The sequence below is a fragment of the Hylobates moloch genome, unplaced genomic scaffold (assembly GCF_009828535.3).
Source record: "Hylobates moloch isolate HMO894 unplaced genomic scaffold, HMol_V3 SCAFFOLD_7, whole genome shotgun sequence".
Taxonomy (NCBI): Eukaryota; Metazoa; Chordata; class Mammalia; order Primates; family Hylobatidae; genus Hylobates; species Hylobates moloch.
Window position 1 is genome coordinate 33,301,310 of NW_026652282.1, and position 15,466 is coordinate 33,316,775.

Below are 15,466 nucleotides of genomic sequence, written 5' to 3' on the forward strand. Positions count from 1 at the left end.
CTCCATAAGGCCTTATAAGAAATAAAAATAAATTGACAGAATTTTCATTAAATAATACTTCCTCATATAAAACTCTGCCCTGAGAAATCTAGATTGAAATATCTCAAGTTAAAGCTGGTTGCTATGGTCTAAATGTTTGTGTCTCACCCAAATTCATGTCGAAACCTAAATACCAATGTGATGGTGTTGGGAGGTTGGGGCCTTTGGTAGGTGATTAAGTTATGAGTATGGAGCCCTCATGACTGGGATTAGTGCCCTTACAAGAGAGACCCCAGAGAGCTGCCTTGCTCCTTCCACCTTGTGAGGACACAGCTAGAAGCTATCGTCTATGAGGGGGAAGCAGGCTCTCAATAGACACTGAATCTGTCAGTGCCTTGATCTTGGACTTCTCAACCTCCAGGACTGTGAGAAATAAATTCCTATTGTTTATAAGCCACCCAGTTTATGGTATTTTGTTATAGAAGCCCAAACAGACTAAGACAATGGCATTCATGAAAAATGTATCTAAAATGATAAAGCATTCAATAAAATTAAAAGGTATGCATCTGCCATAAAGTTGAATATTTATTACTAGATAAGCCCAGGCATCAAATTCCCTGACCTAATTGGGGGTAGCTGTGAAGGAACTTTCTGATATGGTTCTCATCTTTTAAGGATCCCAGAATGGGGGTGGTTGCCCACATTTTGTCTCCCATAGGGACGATATATATCATACTAGCAGTTCCGCAAGTGTCTGTACAGGATACTAGCTTTAACCTTGAGCTCCTCAGAAGCCATTTGGGGAAAGGATACTCTTCATGAAGCAATTGGGGCCATTTCTATCTAGACCTGAATTGTCAATACATCATATATATCCAAGAATGATGTGGAATGATATTCAGTGGGACCACAGGGAGAATTACAGTTTGCAACTAGACAAAGTGGGCTAGAGTCTCCTAAACTACTGATGTTAAGGCATATTGATGATAGTCATCTAAATCTTGTAAGAGATGAATGTTTAAGATCTTTTCGGCCAGGCGGGGTGGCTCACGCTTGTAATCCCAGCATTTTGAGAGGCCGAGGCAGGCGGATCACTTGAGGTCAGGAGTTCGAGACCATCCTGGCCAACATGGCAAAACCCCATCTCTACTAAAAATACAAAAATTAGCCAGGCGTTATGGCCTGTGCCTGTAGTTCCAGCTACTCAGGAGGCTGAGGCAGAAGAATCGCTTGAACCTGGGAGGCAGAGGTTGCAGTGAGCCGAAATCACACCACTGCACTCCAGCCTGGGCGACAGAGCGAGACTCCACCTACAAAAATAAAAAAATTTCATAAATGTGCAAAAGTTAACTTTACAGAATTACTTGACATTAAATCCTCTTTAACCACAAATATAGCTCCAACTTCTAGGTTATAAAACAAATGCCCCTTGGGTAGATTCTAGCACATGAGGTGAAATTTATTTACCTCTTAATCTTTTTTTTTTTTTTTTTTTTTTTGAGATGGAGTCTGGCTCTGTCGCCCAGGCTGGAGTCCAGTGGCACGATCTTGGCTCACTGCAACCTCCACCTCCAGTTTCAAGCGATTCTCCTGCCTCCACCTGCTGAGTAGCTTGGACTACAGGCATGCACCACCACGCTAAGGTAATTTTTGTATTTTTAGTAGAGACAGGGTTTTGCCATGTAGGCCAGGCTGGTCTCAAACTTCTGACCTCAGGTGATCCACCCGCTTCAGTCTCCCAAAGTGCTGGGATTATAGGCATGAGCCACCATGCCCGGCCTTAATATTTGCCTTGGTATCTGCTGTAAGAATGACTTCTGCCACAAAAAGTCACACACTTTTCTCCCACTTTTTAAAAAAACTGTTATCAAAAATAGGCAACTATTTTTACTTAAACTTTGAAAATATAATCCTGGACATCCTACGATTAAAGAATGTGATGATGAAAGCAGGTAGTAATAATATATTTAATGACTTATAATTAGGTAACATTCAACTTGGAAAGAAGAGCAGAAAAGTACTTTCACTAGAGAAATCATAATGAGAGGTTGCCATCATTTAGGCAGCATGTGGGTACTTTACAAACATAAAATTAGAGCGTTACAAAAATCCTTTGAATTCCCTAATTTTACAAACTTAAAGTCCTTAATTAAAAACAACAACACAATTGCAAGTTGACAAATAAGACAAAATCCCTTGCAAAAAATAATCATTAAAAACTAGTAGTTACAGAATATATTTTTACACTGATTTTTGAAAATGAAATTTTGTGTTAAAATCATAAAATAAAAAGCATAAAATAGAAGCTATTAATTATGTTGTGATGGTAAATAATGGATTTGGGCTGCTATTTTAATGATATTTATTCTGCATAATATGCAGAATATATCTATGTGGTCCCATATTCATTTCTCCTATTTAGAATTTCTTTCTTTCTTTTTTTTTTTTTTTTTTGAGACGGCATCTTGTTTTGTCGCCCAGGCTGGAGTGCAGTGGCACGATCTCAGCTCACTGCGATCTCTGCCTCCCGGGTTCAAGCAATTCTCCTGCCTCAGCCTCCTGAGTAGCTGGGATTAGAGAGGTGTGCCACCACGCCTGGCTAATTTTTGTATTTTTAAGAGAGATGGGGTCTCACCATGTTGGCCAAGCTTGTCTCAAATTCCTGACCTCAAATGATCCACCTGCCTCCCAAAGTGCTGGGATTACACAGGTGTGAGCCACCACCCCCCAGCATTTCTTCTATTTAGAATTTCTAAGAGCAAGCAGGATGCCATTTCTCTAACTATTAAATGATTATCCAGAAGCAAAGTACAGCACAGGAAGATAATATTTATTATATTTTAACTAGAAACAGAGCAGATAGCAAGTTCACGAGGTAAGAATTTTTTTTCTTAAATTAGGCTTAAACAACAATAATAAAAAACAAGTCTGCATATATATTTTGGTCACTATTATAATCTTCCAGGGCACAAAAGCCAGCAGCATAAAGAAACATGAATAATGACTGAGAATTTTTGATGTGCCAAAAACAAAGATCACTGCGTTAAACTCCTTTATTTTGTTAATATTATTCTTAAACATTGAACAATTATTAATTATTCTTATTCGGCAAAATATCAAACATGCACATAGTATTCCTACAAGAATATTGCCTTAATATTGTCAATATTAACACTAAGCTTATTCCTCTCCAAAATTCAATGAGTTATGGTTCCACTCTGTATATGTATTAGTGTTAGTGGTAATATGCAAAACTGATTTTGTTTTCAGGGTTAAGTAGCAGATTGACTTCGCATTTGGTGGCCAGCTGTGTACCCTAATTTTTCATTTATTTTCTTAATAAATTTAATTACATTTCATAAGCCCTGAGATAACGTGCTAAGGATTGTATACTTTTAATCTATACTTTATTCCACTCAATTTGAACCCCACATAAGTCTTTTAAGTTATTTACAGATGGTTGTAACTAAAGCAATGACAAAATTTACCACTTGTATAGATAAGACTGATAATAAGGCCTTTAACTAAGAGTTGCATATTTTATATGCACTTTTAACTTGCCAGGAGCAACTCTTAAAATTACATCTATAATTCTGTCAGAAAGCAATAAGTGCTTTTCATTTTGCTTACTTCTATATGTGTAACCAGATTCACTTTTTTCCTCCCTTGTAAAACAACTATTTTCTTTTCCTTCCCCAAATATTAATACTTGTCTTCCAACTGAACAATTGCTAAAAGGAACTTAGCATTTGCACAGCACATTGACAACTATAGTGCTTAGCAGAGACATATGCCCATAATAGGCATCTGATAAATGTTTGTTCCACATGGAATGAGTGAATTGTAAGGCAGCTGTTTGAGTCATATACTGTTCATCATATACTGCAACTAATTTTATTTAACTAGGAAATTTAGTTTACCAGATTTAATTTACCCTCAAGTGTAAATCCAAAAATTTGAAATTAAAAAAAATTGATTTACTAATCCTCAGAAAAAGTAAACAAGTTAATCATAGTTGTTACTATACTATTAGTTGATAGAAAATTTTAAAAATTATTACTTTCCACTAAACATTAAGTACAACTAAGCGAGGGGAAGAAAGTTTAAAAAAACTTAAAAATGTTAGCTAATTCTCATCATTTTCTCCACATTTATCCTTGCAGCTTTTTTGTTCATATATTTATTCCTGTTAACTTCTCTAGCTGAAAGAGAATTTTATTATCTGAATGGAGTTCCCCATCACCTTAGGTACAAAATATTAGTGAAAAGCTGGTGTAAATGTAAGATTGTATTTTCATGTCATGCCATATTTCTAAATTTAGTTTTTGCTAGCATTAAATTTTTCCAGTTTAAACGATGCTGTATAGAATATGAGCTAATCTGCCAATTACTATGATATTGCTTGCTTATAATATTCAGTTTTTGTTGATAGCTTTAAAGCATATTGCACGCTTTTCATCTAGCACACTAGTAAACAACTATTACTCTTTTTGGAAAGGATACACTGACAAATTCTTAAGTTAATGGCTTTAGCCCAACATTTTTAGTCAGTTAAAGAACAATAGCAATGGCAAAAACGTTGACAATACAGTTCATGGTCCGGTTCTCCCATCTTACGGTACAGGTTCCTGAAACATAAAAAAAGGATTTTGAAATACCAGCAAAACATAAAAATTATCAGAGAATATATATATATATATATATATATACACACACACACACATATATACACACACACACACATATATATATTTTTCACATGTTTTAATATCTTATTTCCTTCAACCTGTTAAGTTTTCACATTTCATACCAGTCTGAAGGTATACTTGTTACTAGGTACAAAGCAATACTGTTGATAGTCTTTCCAGAATTTAATTAGAATTAAATAAGTACTTGATTAAAAAGTGCAGTTTGACTTTGCTAAAAGTTGGATTTTGTGTAAATCAGCTTAAGATCTCTTACCATCAGATGTAGTATCCCAAAAACAGGAGCTGGCTGTGTGAAAGCCATATGCGCTCTTCTGGACCACTGCACAGGTCACTGCAAATAAAGTCACAGAATGAGGGCACTTACAGACAAAGGGAAAGAGAACCAAGGTCAAAGTGTGTGAGTTCACAGCTCTACAAGCCGAAAACAAAACAAAACAAAACAAACAAACAGAAAACAAAGCATTCAGCAAATAGATTGAAAAAAAATAAAAGACTCTCATCTTTATCTACCATCATGATTTTGACCCCACTGGATTCAGTTGGTTTTCTGACCATTGTCATTACCATTGGTGATTGTACTGTGGCAAAAATGTTAGTCAAATTCTGTGCTTTGTACCATGGGCAGAATTCAGACACAGAAATGCAGGAAATACTCCACTTTATAAACAGTTGCTGTGTGGAATTACAGGTAAAGAGGCATGGGACTACCGAAAGAAACACAGTTGAGCTAAGGGGGGGTCTCAGTGGAAAGAAAGAACTGATGGAAATGCAAAGGGTGATGCTACCAAAGACAAGTAGCTCAAACTGCCTTTGAGTAGTGAAAGATCTTCATCTTTTAAGTGTTATTATAGATTATCTTTGAATGAGTAAATCAGAAGTCCTTTATACCCTTTTAGCATCCAACTTAAATGTCTATTGTTCATATACCTTCTCAAAATTCAGAGAAAATCACAATGACAAAAGCAAGTGAACTAGTGAGGAAGGACACTGATACTTACCAATATATTTATAAGCTTTTCCCAACTTAACCAGATGTGTTAAGGATTGTTCCACTATGCTTGCGGTCCACTGGTTGATGTTGTTGTGATTATAATCTTCACCACCTAAAACCCCATCTACACACTAAAAGGGCACAGAGGGCAGTTAATTTAGTCAGTAAAATTGTTCAAAAAGAACAATTTTTACACAAATTGCAGTAAAAATTTATTCAAAACATAAAATATACTTATAGCTCAATAAGGCATCTTAGAAAATATACACTTGGTAAACATTGATTATGCACTGTCTCTAATTGCTTAAGAGTTTTGAAAGAGTTTCCACATGCATTATCTCACTCTATGAGACGCTATGGGCCATATAAAGATAACTATGTCATGGCTTCTGTGTAAATAACTTAATCTAGCAGAGAAGCTAATAAAAACATTCTATTATCTATAACACAAGGAAGACTAATGATAAATTATGTCATAAAAATTATGGTGGGGAAATTAAAAGGTGATACCAATTGGTTAACAAGTAGCTTTGAAACAGCTGGGATTTGAACTAGGGCTCACATGCTAGAAACATAGGATGGGACTAATTTAAAAACATAATTCTTATGTATACTAATTATATTCTCATTCATACTATGTGATTGTTTAGCTATGAAACAACAACTAATTATATTCTCATTCATACTATGTGATTGTTTAGCTATGAAACAACAACTAATTATATTCTCATTCATACTATGTGATTGTTTAGCTATGAAACAACTAGCACACCTGCCACTGAAAGTAAATAAAGATGCTCTAAAAAGATAAAGTCAAATATCATAATTTCCCATAGTGCGTAATTTCATCCACTTCTGACACCTGATTAAAAGCACTGGCTCTAGTATCACAATCCTAGGTTTTAAGGCCTACTTTGACACCTATCTGCTGTGTGACTTTTAGCAAGTGACTTAACCCCTTCAAATCCCTATTTTCCTAATCCTTATAGTAAGGATAACAGCATCATCTTATCAAGTTGTTGTTAGGATGAAATGAGATAATGAATACCAAGTGCTCAAACAGGACTAGGACAGAGTTAGCATATAAAAAATGTTAACTACTATTATCATATTGCTGCTGTTACATTTTACATTTGAGTGACAAAGCCTGGATAATAAAGCACTCATTTAATTCATTTTTAGAATCTAACACACACATGTAGCTTCATTTACTATCATTAGACTCATTTAATTCATTTTTAGAATCTAGCTTAATAATACACACATACACACACATGCAGCTTTATTTACTATAATTAGATCACAGTGAAGATTTATGAAGGCACTAACACAAAATCTTAAGTTGGATAGTATAAAATCTTCACTAATGATAAAATATAAAAAGAGAAATTAAATATTTTAGCAAGATTGACAAAGTAACGTGGCTCAAATTTTTCTCCTAGAAAGCTCAATAACATGACAAAGTAGGAAGGGTAGTGGCTTAAGGATCAGGGGAATAGAATTTTAATCCTGGCTTTACCATTCCTAAGCTGGTGACCTTTGGACAAACCTATTCCTCTCTTGAGATCACCTTTCCTTAAGGATAAGAGCACTCATTTTTCTTTCAGGTTATTTAGTAGGACCACTCCAAGTTTTGCTCTAACAGCAGAAAACACCACGGGGTGTGCGTGCCACTGTAAATAGCCCTGCTGATTACTATTAATTAACATTTAGCCTAATTAATTACATTAACATGGAGGCCCATGAGACAATGAGGTCCTTAAACAGCTCTGTATTCTCAGTGCTAAACTCAGGACCTGGGCACTTAGCAGGTATTCGACAAATGTTGTTGAAGCAATATTGGTTTTGATATACTTGCTGGGTATCTGAAATCAAATACACTTTAGACTAAATTCTAAGTCATTTGTAGCTCACTTTTTCTTTGACGATTTTTTGGGGAAGCAATTTCTATTACTAACACTAAAGAAAATGTATGCATATTACTGATAAATGGGTGTCTCTGAGTTCAGAAGGAAAAACATATTAGCATAGGGGCTCAGAGCAAGAAATCAAAGGAAAAAAATAAGATCAATAAGAAAATAAGATCAGTAAGGAAATCAGAAATAACTGCTGAAATTATGTAATCATCTAGGAAGTGCTAAACTGTTTTAAAATGTTGCTCATTCTCAGGCATTTCCAATGTCTCAGTGGAAATGTTTCAATGGCAGAAGAGGGTTGGTTCATGGGAAGAGGAAAGATAGACATTTAGCTGCAAGTAACCTGTAGCAAAGCTGAGTTTCTTTGCAGTCTCATATTTCATATAAAAATTCAAGAGAAGCTTGCTTTTGACTACATAATGCATCAGAGTTTGTTTTTATTCAAAAATGTTTTCAGTTAAATTATTTATATTCCTTAACTCCCTCTCACAAATATTCAAGAAAAACTGATATTCTAAAAATGCATCCAGTGACTTTTAGCACCACCTAGCCACTGCCGAGTATGTATTTCCCAGTTGAAACAGCATGATTCTTTTAATTTGATATAATATTAAAGTAACAGGCATATGGTTTGAAAAATCCAGTAGAACAGAAAAGCTTAGGATGAAAAGAATGAAAAGAGTCTCCTTCCCACCCTTTCCTTTCCCATCCCCAGTCCCATTCCCCAGAGGAAACTCATCAGTGTACAACTGTTTTTATTTCTTCTAAGGGTTACTTATGTATCTCCAAATAATGTTTATCTCACTATTTCCCGATTTATGAATTACAGGCAACATCCATGTAACTTCTACTATGATAGATGAAAATTTGGTTCCCTCAGACCACCCGCCCCCTTCTCTCAATATAGTGAAATCACAATTTTTTAACTTAAATATATTTACACGGTTAGAAACATGTTTCTTTTCCACTCTGGATGTTTTCTTCTACACAGAGGATTGTTCTTTAACATTCCTGGCTTCTTGTCCTGTCAGTTATTCCTCCCCATGGAGGTGGAATGAGTTACCTGGTTGGTGGATGATAACCATTGTTCTAACATCTCATTTGGGAGTCTCCCAAATGTGTTGAACTTGGGCTTTAGTTTCTCCTTCCCTCTCCACCCAAACCAATGACAGGCACCAGCCTGAACAAGTGTCTCTCTCTGCTGACTCAAACTTTCTCTTGGATGACTCTTCCCAGGGCTGAACTGAATGGGAGTCAGCAAAACAAGGTACAATCACCAAACTAGTTTTTATCAATAATAAAGGTGGTATTTTGTTCTCTTTCTATTGGCTCTTTTTTCTTTTCATTTGGTTCAGAACTTAAGTAAGGAAGAAGGCACTATTTAAATGGAATCCCAAATAGCCCAGCATTCTTTCTTTTATGTTCCATCAACCAAGGACACTCTTTCCTGACTTTCCACTTTGAAAACTAAGATCACTCCCTTCTCATTACCTCCACTCCCTCTTCCACCTCCCAGTTTCCCTCATTTGTGCTTTTACATTGTAAAGGTATTAAAAACCTTTGCTTTCTACTTTTAATAATTAAATACTCTCAGGCTACATAGATAGAATGCATAATTCTGAAGTATTAAAGTATGGCAGGATTTTCAGGTGCCTGTCTACTCCTCTCAGACCTTGAGTTAATTCTAGCTGTGTAAGGCCAGACCTGGGTGTTAAAAAATACCTTTCCCACACTGTGGTCTGTATGTGATACCTCTAAAATAATGAAAGTTCCCCTGCCAGAATTAATTCCCAAAGATAATTTCTTTTCTATTTGCCTAAAAGGAGTTTCAAATATTTTTCTTAAAATTTTGATTTACTATCATATCAAGGTTTAAAAGATGTTAAATGATCATTTTTTCCAATTATATTGGGCAAAGAAGTGTACATGCCCAAAGGCAGATATTTCTAGGGCTTTTGTTATCTATTTTATACAATATACATATATATCATACATATACTTTACATTATAAAAGTCGACATGTGTGTACATATATATCCACGTACATATACTTTTATAGCATTAACATTTAAAATAATGTCTGCCTTCTGGAATAAAAGTTATTTTATCCAAAAGATAGGACATCAATTTTAAACCAGTTTTCTAGACTAAGAAAATCCTTAAGCATCTCTTTCAGAATAAGCCTCAAGATGCCGACAGCACACAACAAAACATAGAAGGACCCCTATAAAGAGTTAGTGGATAAATACTTAAAGTCTTGTTCTTGGCCGGGTGTGGTGGTTCACGCCTGTAATCGCAGCACTTTGGGAGGCCAAGGCAGGTGGATCACCAGAGGTCAGGAGTTCGAAACCAGCCTGACCAATAAGGTGAAACCCCGCCTCTACTAAAAATACAAAAATTGGATGGGTGTGGTGGCGGGTGCCTGTAGACCCAGCTACTCGGGAGGCTGAGGCAGGAGAATTGCTTGAACCTGGGAGGTGGAGGTTGCAGTGAGCCGAGATCACACCACTGTTCTCCAGCATGGGTGACAGAGCGAGACTCCGTCTCAAAAAACAATAAAATAAAATAAAACAAAATCTTCTTCTTTTAACAGTAAGGTTTCTAAGTTTGTGCTGAAACTCAAAATATAGCTTTTAAAAATCTCCACCAATGCAGCAAGCTTCAAGAGAAACAAAATGTATGACTCACCTCTTTGACAATGTTGTGGGCTTCCTCAGCATTGAAGCCAACCTAAAGGGAAAACAAAAGGTAAAGCTGCTTTCAGCACAGGCTTACAGGTATGATGCTACACAGAATATCCTAGGCTGGCCTAGACTGGTGTTAAAGTGATAAAGGGCATCAGGTCTACAGAAGGGGCCAATCTTGCCCCTAAACACTTAAAAATACTGAATGCTTTCCCTACCTACCTCCCTGGAGATTGACTCACAAGGTCTGGGGCAGAGCCTGCAAGTCTACATTTTTTTTTAAAAAAGTGCTTCATACTGGTGATTCTAATGAACATCCTAGATTAAGAATCATTGTATTGTAAAACGTAGGAAATAAGCAAGAGGTGGCTATGAGGATGTTATGTGTTATAAGAATATAGAAACGGTTTCAGCTAAGTGAGAGAATGAAGCGGTCCATATGAAGAGAATGATTAGTAGACTATTTTCAATTTTGTTTTTAACTTATGCTAGGCAAAAATTTCTAGGCAAAAATTCCTTTCCCAAATTAAAGATTATGAAAATACTTGATAACTCAAGATTAATAGCGCTTTAGTACTATAAAGTGGTCTGACAACTTAGTCTTTTCTTTGGAGTCCCCATCAATAACAGGGAGATAACAACTGACATCATGGGTTTCTGGTGAGGGTTGGGAAAGCCTGAGTCAGTAAGCAAGGGCTCGTAATCCATAAAGCACCTCCTTGCCTAATCCTGGCAAGCATTACCGGGAGCGGGAATGGCAGTGCCACCAGGACCCCGAGACCCCGAGCCATGGGGGCTGCAGCACCTGCGCTGAGGAAGCCAAGGGACGGAGGAAGCAGCGGAAAGACCCGTTTTCGAGGCCCGCCCGGCAGGAGGGCGGCGCCCGTCACCCCATGCCCACTCCTCACACCCAAGTCAGGCCTCGTCCTTCCAACCCTGCCCCGACCCCACCGTCTGATCCGCGCGCTTCTGGCCACCCCTGCCACCCCGAATCTCAGGACTTTGGGGTGGGGAGAACGGGTCGTGCGGAGCGGATCCCGGGCCCAGGGGAGAGGACCCGGGCTCGGAGGACGCCGCACCCCAACTCTTGGGGCCGCCCTCGCTGGGAGACCACCCGGCAAGAGCCCCGCGCAGAGGAAGGCGAGAGTGGGGGGCGCTCCCAGGTAGCCAAGTGGCGGTACCTCGTCGCAGTGGCGATGGTACTCCTCCATGGTAGCGCCGGCTCTCCCTGGGGGCGGAGCGACGCGCCGGTGGAGCACCGCGGCCGCGCACTGGCCTCCGGGGAGGCCCCACCCCCGTTTATGGCCTAGGGCCTTTCCCTACGCAATCCCCGCCTTTGTGTCGCAGTGGCGTCACCTGGCAGCGCTGGGCGGGCTTCGGGCAACGCCAGGCGTCACTTCAGGCCACGCACTTTTTCCTTGCTTCCTCTGCCCTTTCTGGAAACAAGAGATGAATGTTAAAGAACTGGGAATGGCGCCAGTGTGGATCAGATGGGGTGACCTGGTGGCAGTTAGTCTAGACTCCACACTATTGGTTGAGTGCCCACTGCTGTGATTACTTGCACGTATTTGTTCATTCACCATCATCTGGCACATAAATGTAGTTAATTTCGTGGTAAACCAGCCACTTTGATTTGTCCACTTACTAGCTATGTTACTTGGAAAAATTCACCTCCCACAGCTTCAGTTTTCTCATATGGAAACTTACCATCATACCTATTTCACTACTGGTTGTAAGGATCCGATGAGAAACTGTATACACGGCTCCTAAAGTAGATGCTTCTCAAAAAGAGAACAATGGCTACGTTTTAAAATAAATGTAGTAATTTTAAATTAGTAATTTTAAAATAAATTACTAATTTCCAGATGATCCTAGACACTTCCTCAAAATCTCACAATAAGTCAGAAGAGTTAGTTCTTCCATCACTGCTTTTATCAAGATGAAACTGAGGTATAGAGAATTTAATTTGCCCAAGGTCATACAGCCAGTAGGGTGTAGAAAAGGGACTTGAGCTCAAGTAGTCTGATATCAGAGCCCAAGCTCTTAACCACTGCATTACTTTCCTATTGCTACTGTAACAAATTACCATAAATGTAGTGCCTTAAAGCAGCACAGACCTGTTCTCTTACAGTTCTGTTACCAGTGGAGGGTGTCCAGATTCTTGGCGCTTTGAACAAAGAATTGGACAAAACGCACAAACAAAGCAAGGAAAGAATGAAGCAACAAAAGCAGAGATTTATTGAAAACGAAAGTACACTACAGGGTGGGAGCAGGCAGAGAAGCCACTCAAGGGCCAGGATCCAGAATCTTCCCTGGTCCAAATACCCCCTCGAGGTTTCCCATTGGCCACTTGGTGTGCACCCCATGTAAATGAAGTAGTGGCCCACAATCAGAGGCTGAAGTGAAGTTACAAAGGCCACACTCCTATGCAAACATCTGATTGGTTGCAAGAAAGCAACCAATCAGAGGCTGAAGTGAAGTTTCAAAGTTACACTCCTATGCAAATGTCTGATTGGTTGCAAAAAGCAACCAATCAGAGGTACTTTAAATTTCCCATCTGCCCCTCAGAAAAGGTGGGGATTTGCAAAGGGAATAGCCTCTGGTCCTTTTGTTACTTAGGCATGGAAGGTTAGGGTTTTCCTTTTTTTTTTTTTTTTTGAGACAGAGTTGCACTCTTGTTGCCCAGGCTGGAGTGCAATGGCGCGATCTCGGCTCACCCACCGCAACCTCCGCCTCTCGGGTTCAAGCGATTCTCCTGCCTCAGCCTTCTGAGTAGCTGAGATTACAGGCATGCACCACCATGCCCAGCTAATTTTGTATTTTTAGTAGAGACGGGGTTTCTCCATGTTGGTCAGGTTGGTTTCGAACTCCCAACTTCATCGACCTCAGGTGATCTGCCTGCCTCAGCCTCCCAAAGTGCTGGGATTACAGGCGTGAGCCACTGTGCCCGGCCAGAGTTTTCCTTTCAATTTAGTTCTAGGAAGTCAGCGTGAAACAGTTTTAAGTTCCCTGCCCCGACCCTATTCTCCTGCCTCAGTTCTGGAGGTCAGAAGTCTAAAATGGGCCCATAGAGCTGCATGCCTTCTGGAGGCTCCAGGACAGACTCTGTTTCTTTGCCTTTTCCAGCTTCTAGAGACTGCCTGCATTCCTTGGCTCATGACCCCTTCCTCCAAATTCAAAGCCAGCAGTATCTTTTCTCCTCTCTCGCCTTTGCTTCAAAGGAGGTGTGAGGCATCTCTACAAAAGAGAGATGTATGACTCTTGCCCTCCTGTTTCCCTCTCAAGACCTTTAACTTAACCACATATGCCATGTGTCTTTTGCACTCTGTATCATATTCACAGATTCTCAAAATTCAGATGTGGACAACTTTGAGGAGGAGCATTATTCAGCCAACCACAACACGTTTCTATTTCGCTCCCCAGAATCAAAGTTGGAAACCATTAGTCTTCTAGTCCATCTCCCTTATTTTACAAGGAAAACTGAAGCTGATAAGATAAAAGTAAATTCTACAGGGCACATAGGTGTTAACTGGACTCCTGGGCTTCTGAATCTCAGGCTCTTATTTTATGAACTTAGAACCAAACAAGGCTGTTTACTTGACAATATGGTGTTTGTTATTGGTTCTCTTAAGTTGTGGATCATGCAGGATTACTGCAGAAAAGTGGCTGTAATTCATAGAGGAAGCACATCCTCTTTCAAGAATTTCTTTTTACCAAAGTTTTCATCCTATGAGCAACTCCGGCAGTCTATTCATGAGAAGGATTCGTAGCGTCTTTGTGAACGTCAGTTTTATTTCCCTAAAGAACTGTTTCTATGCCTGGGTGGGTTAAACCCTGAAGTTACCTAATCTTAATGTGCACCAGCACATCTCAAGTTTGTGTTATGTGATCATTCATGATGCATATAAAGTGAGATGAAGAAGTGTTGTTCCAGTTACCATTCCTGTGTAATAAATTACCCCAGAATTTAGCAGCTTATTTACTATATTATGCTCATGGATTCGTTTGGTCAGAAATTTGAACAAGGCACAGCAGAAATAATTTGCCTCTGCTCTGTGATGTCTGGGGCCTCAGGTGGGGAGACTCAAAGACTGGAGGAAATTCAATGGTGGGGACCAGAATCATCTGAAGACTTGTTCATTCACATGTCTGATATCTGGGCTTGGATGAATCAAATATTAGCACTGCCAACTGGAGCAACAACGCATGGCCCCACCGAGTGGATTGGCTTCTTACCATCATGGCAGCCTTAGGGTAGCCAGATCTCTTACATGGCAACTCAAGGCTCCAAGCATGACTGTTCCATGGAGGATGGCAGAAGATATGTCACCTTTTATCACCTAGTGTCACAAGTTACACAGCGGCCCTTCTACCATACTCTAATCATTGAAACATTCACTCAGATTCAAGGGGAGGGGACACATAATCCACTTCTCAATGGGAGAAGTGTCAAATAATTTGGAGGTCATGCTTTAAAACTGCAAGTGGGTTTATTAACTAGCATCCTGTGGTTGCAAGTAACAGAAGACCCAAATAGGACGAACTGAAATAATGGCATTTATTTTTTTATATAACCAGACTGATATGGTTTGGATCTGTGTCCCCAGCAAATCTCATGTTGAATTGTAATCCCCAGTGTTGGAGGTGGAGCCTGGTGGGAGGTGATTGGATCGTGGGGGCAGATTTCTCATGAATAGGGTAGCACCATCACCTCAGTGCTGTTCTTGTGATAGTAAGTGAGTGAGCTATTATGAGATCTGGCTGCTTAAAAGTGTGTAGCACCTCCCTCCTCTCTCTCTTCTTCCTGCTCCAGCCATGTAATATGTGCCTGCTTCCTCTTCACCTTCCACCACGATTGTAAGTTTCCTAAGGCCTCCCCAGAAGCAGGAGTCACTCTGCTTCCTGTGCAGCTTGCAGAACCACGAGCCAATTAAACGTCTTTTCTTTGTAAATTATCCAGTCTCAGGTGTTTCTCATTGCTGTAAAGCAATGAGAGAACAGACTAACACTCAGACATACAGAGGCAGAGATATTCCAGGTTCGTTTAGTTGCTCAACAAATTTTGGGGGCGTCTGTGCTTTTCATCTTTCCATGCCAATATCCTCAGCATATCAGCAACATTTAGCCTCATGGTCATACATGGCTGCATTAGTTCTGGTATCGCTAGGAACGAAGATATCACGTTCA

General features: G+C 39.3%; 1 protein-coding gene across 1 annotated transcript; it reads right to left on the bottom strand.

The window, feature by feature from the left end:
• Positions 1-2,788: 2,788 nt before the first annotated feature.
• DYNLT3 (dynein light chain Tctex-type 3) lies at positions 2,789-11,558 on the bottom strand. Its single transcript, XM_032756716.2, has 5 exons — positions 11,461-11,558; positions 10,284-10,325; positions 5,687-5,810; positions 4,942-5,019; positions 2,789-4,607 (listed from the first exon to the last, which is right to left on the bottom strand). Exons 1-5 carry the CDS (start codon positions 11,488-11,490, stop codon positions 4,531-4,533), a joined length of 351 nt encoding a protein of 116 aa, XP_032612607.1. The 5' UTR covers positions 11,491-11,558; the 3' UTR covers positions 2,789-4,530.
• Between the last annotated feature and the right edge of the window lie 3,908 nt (positions 11,559-15,466).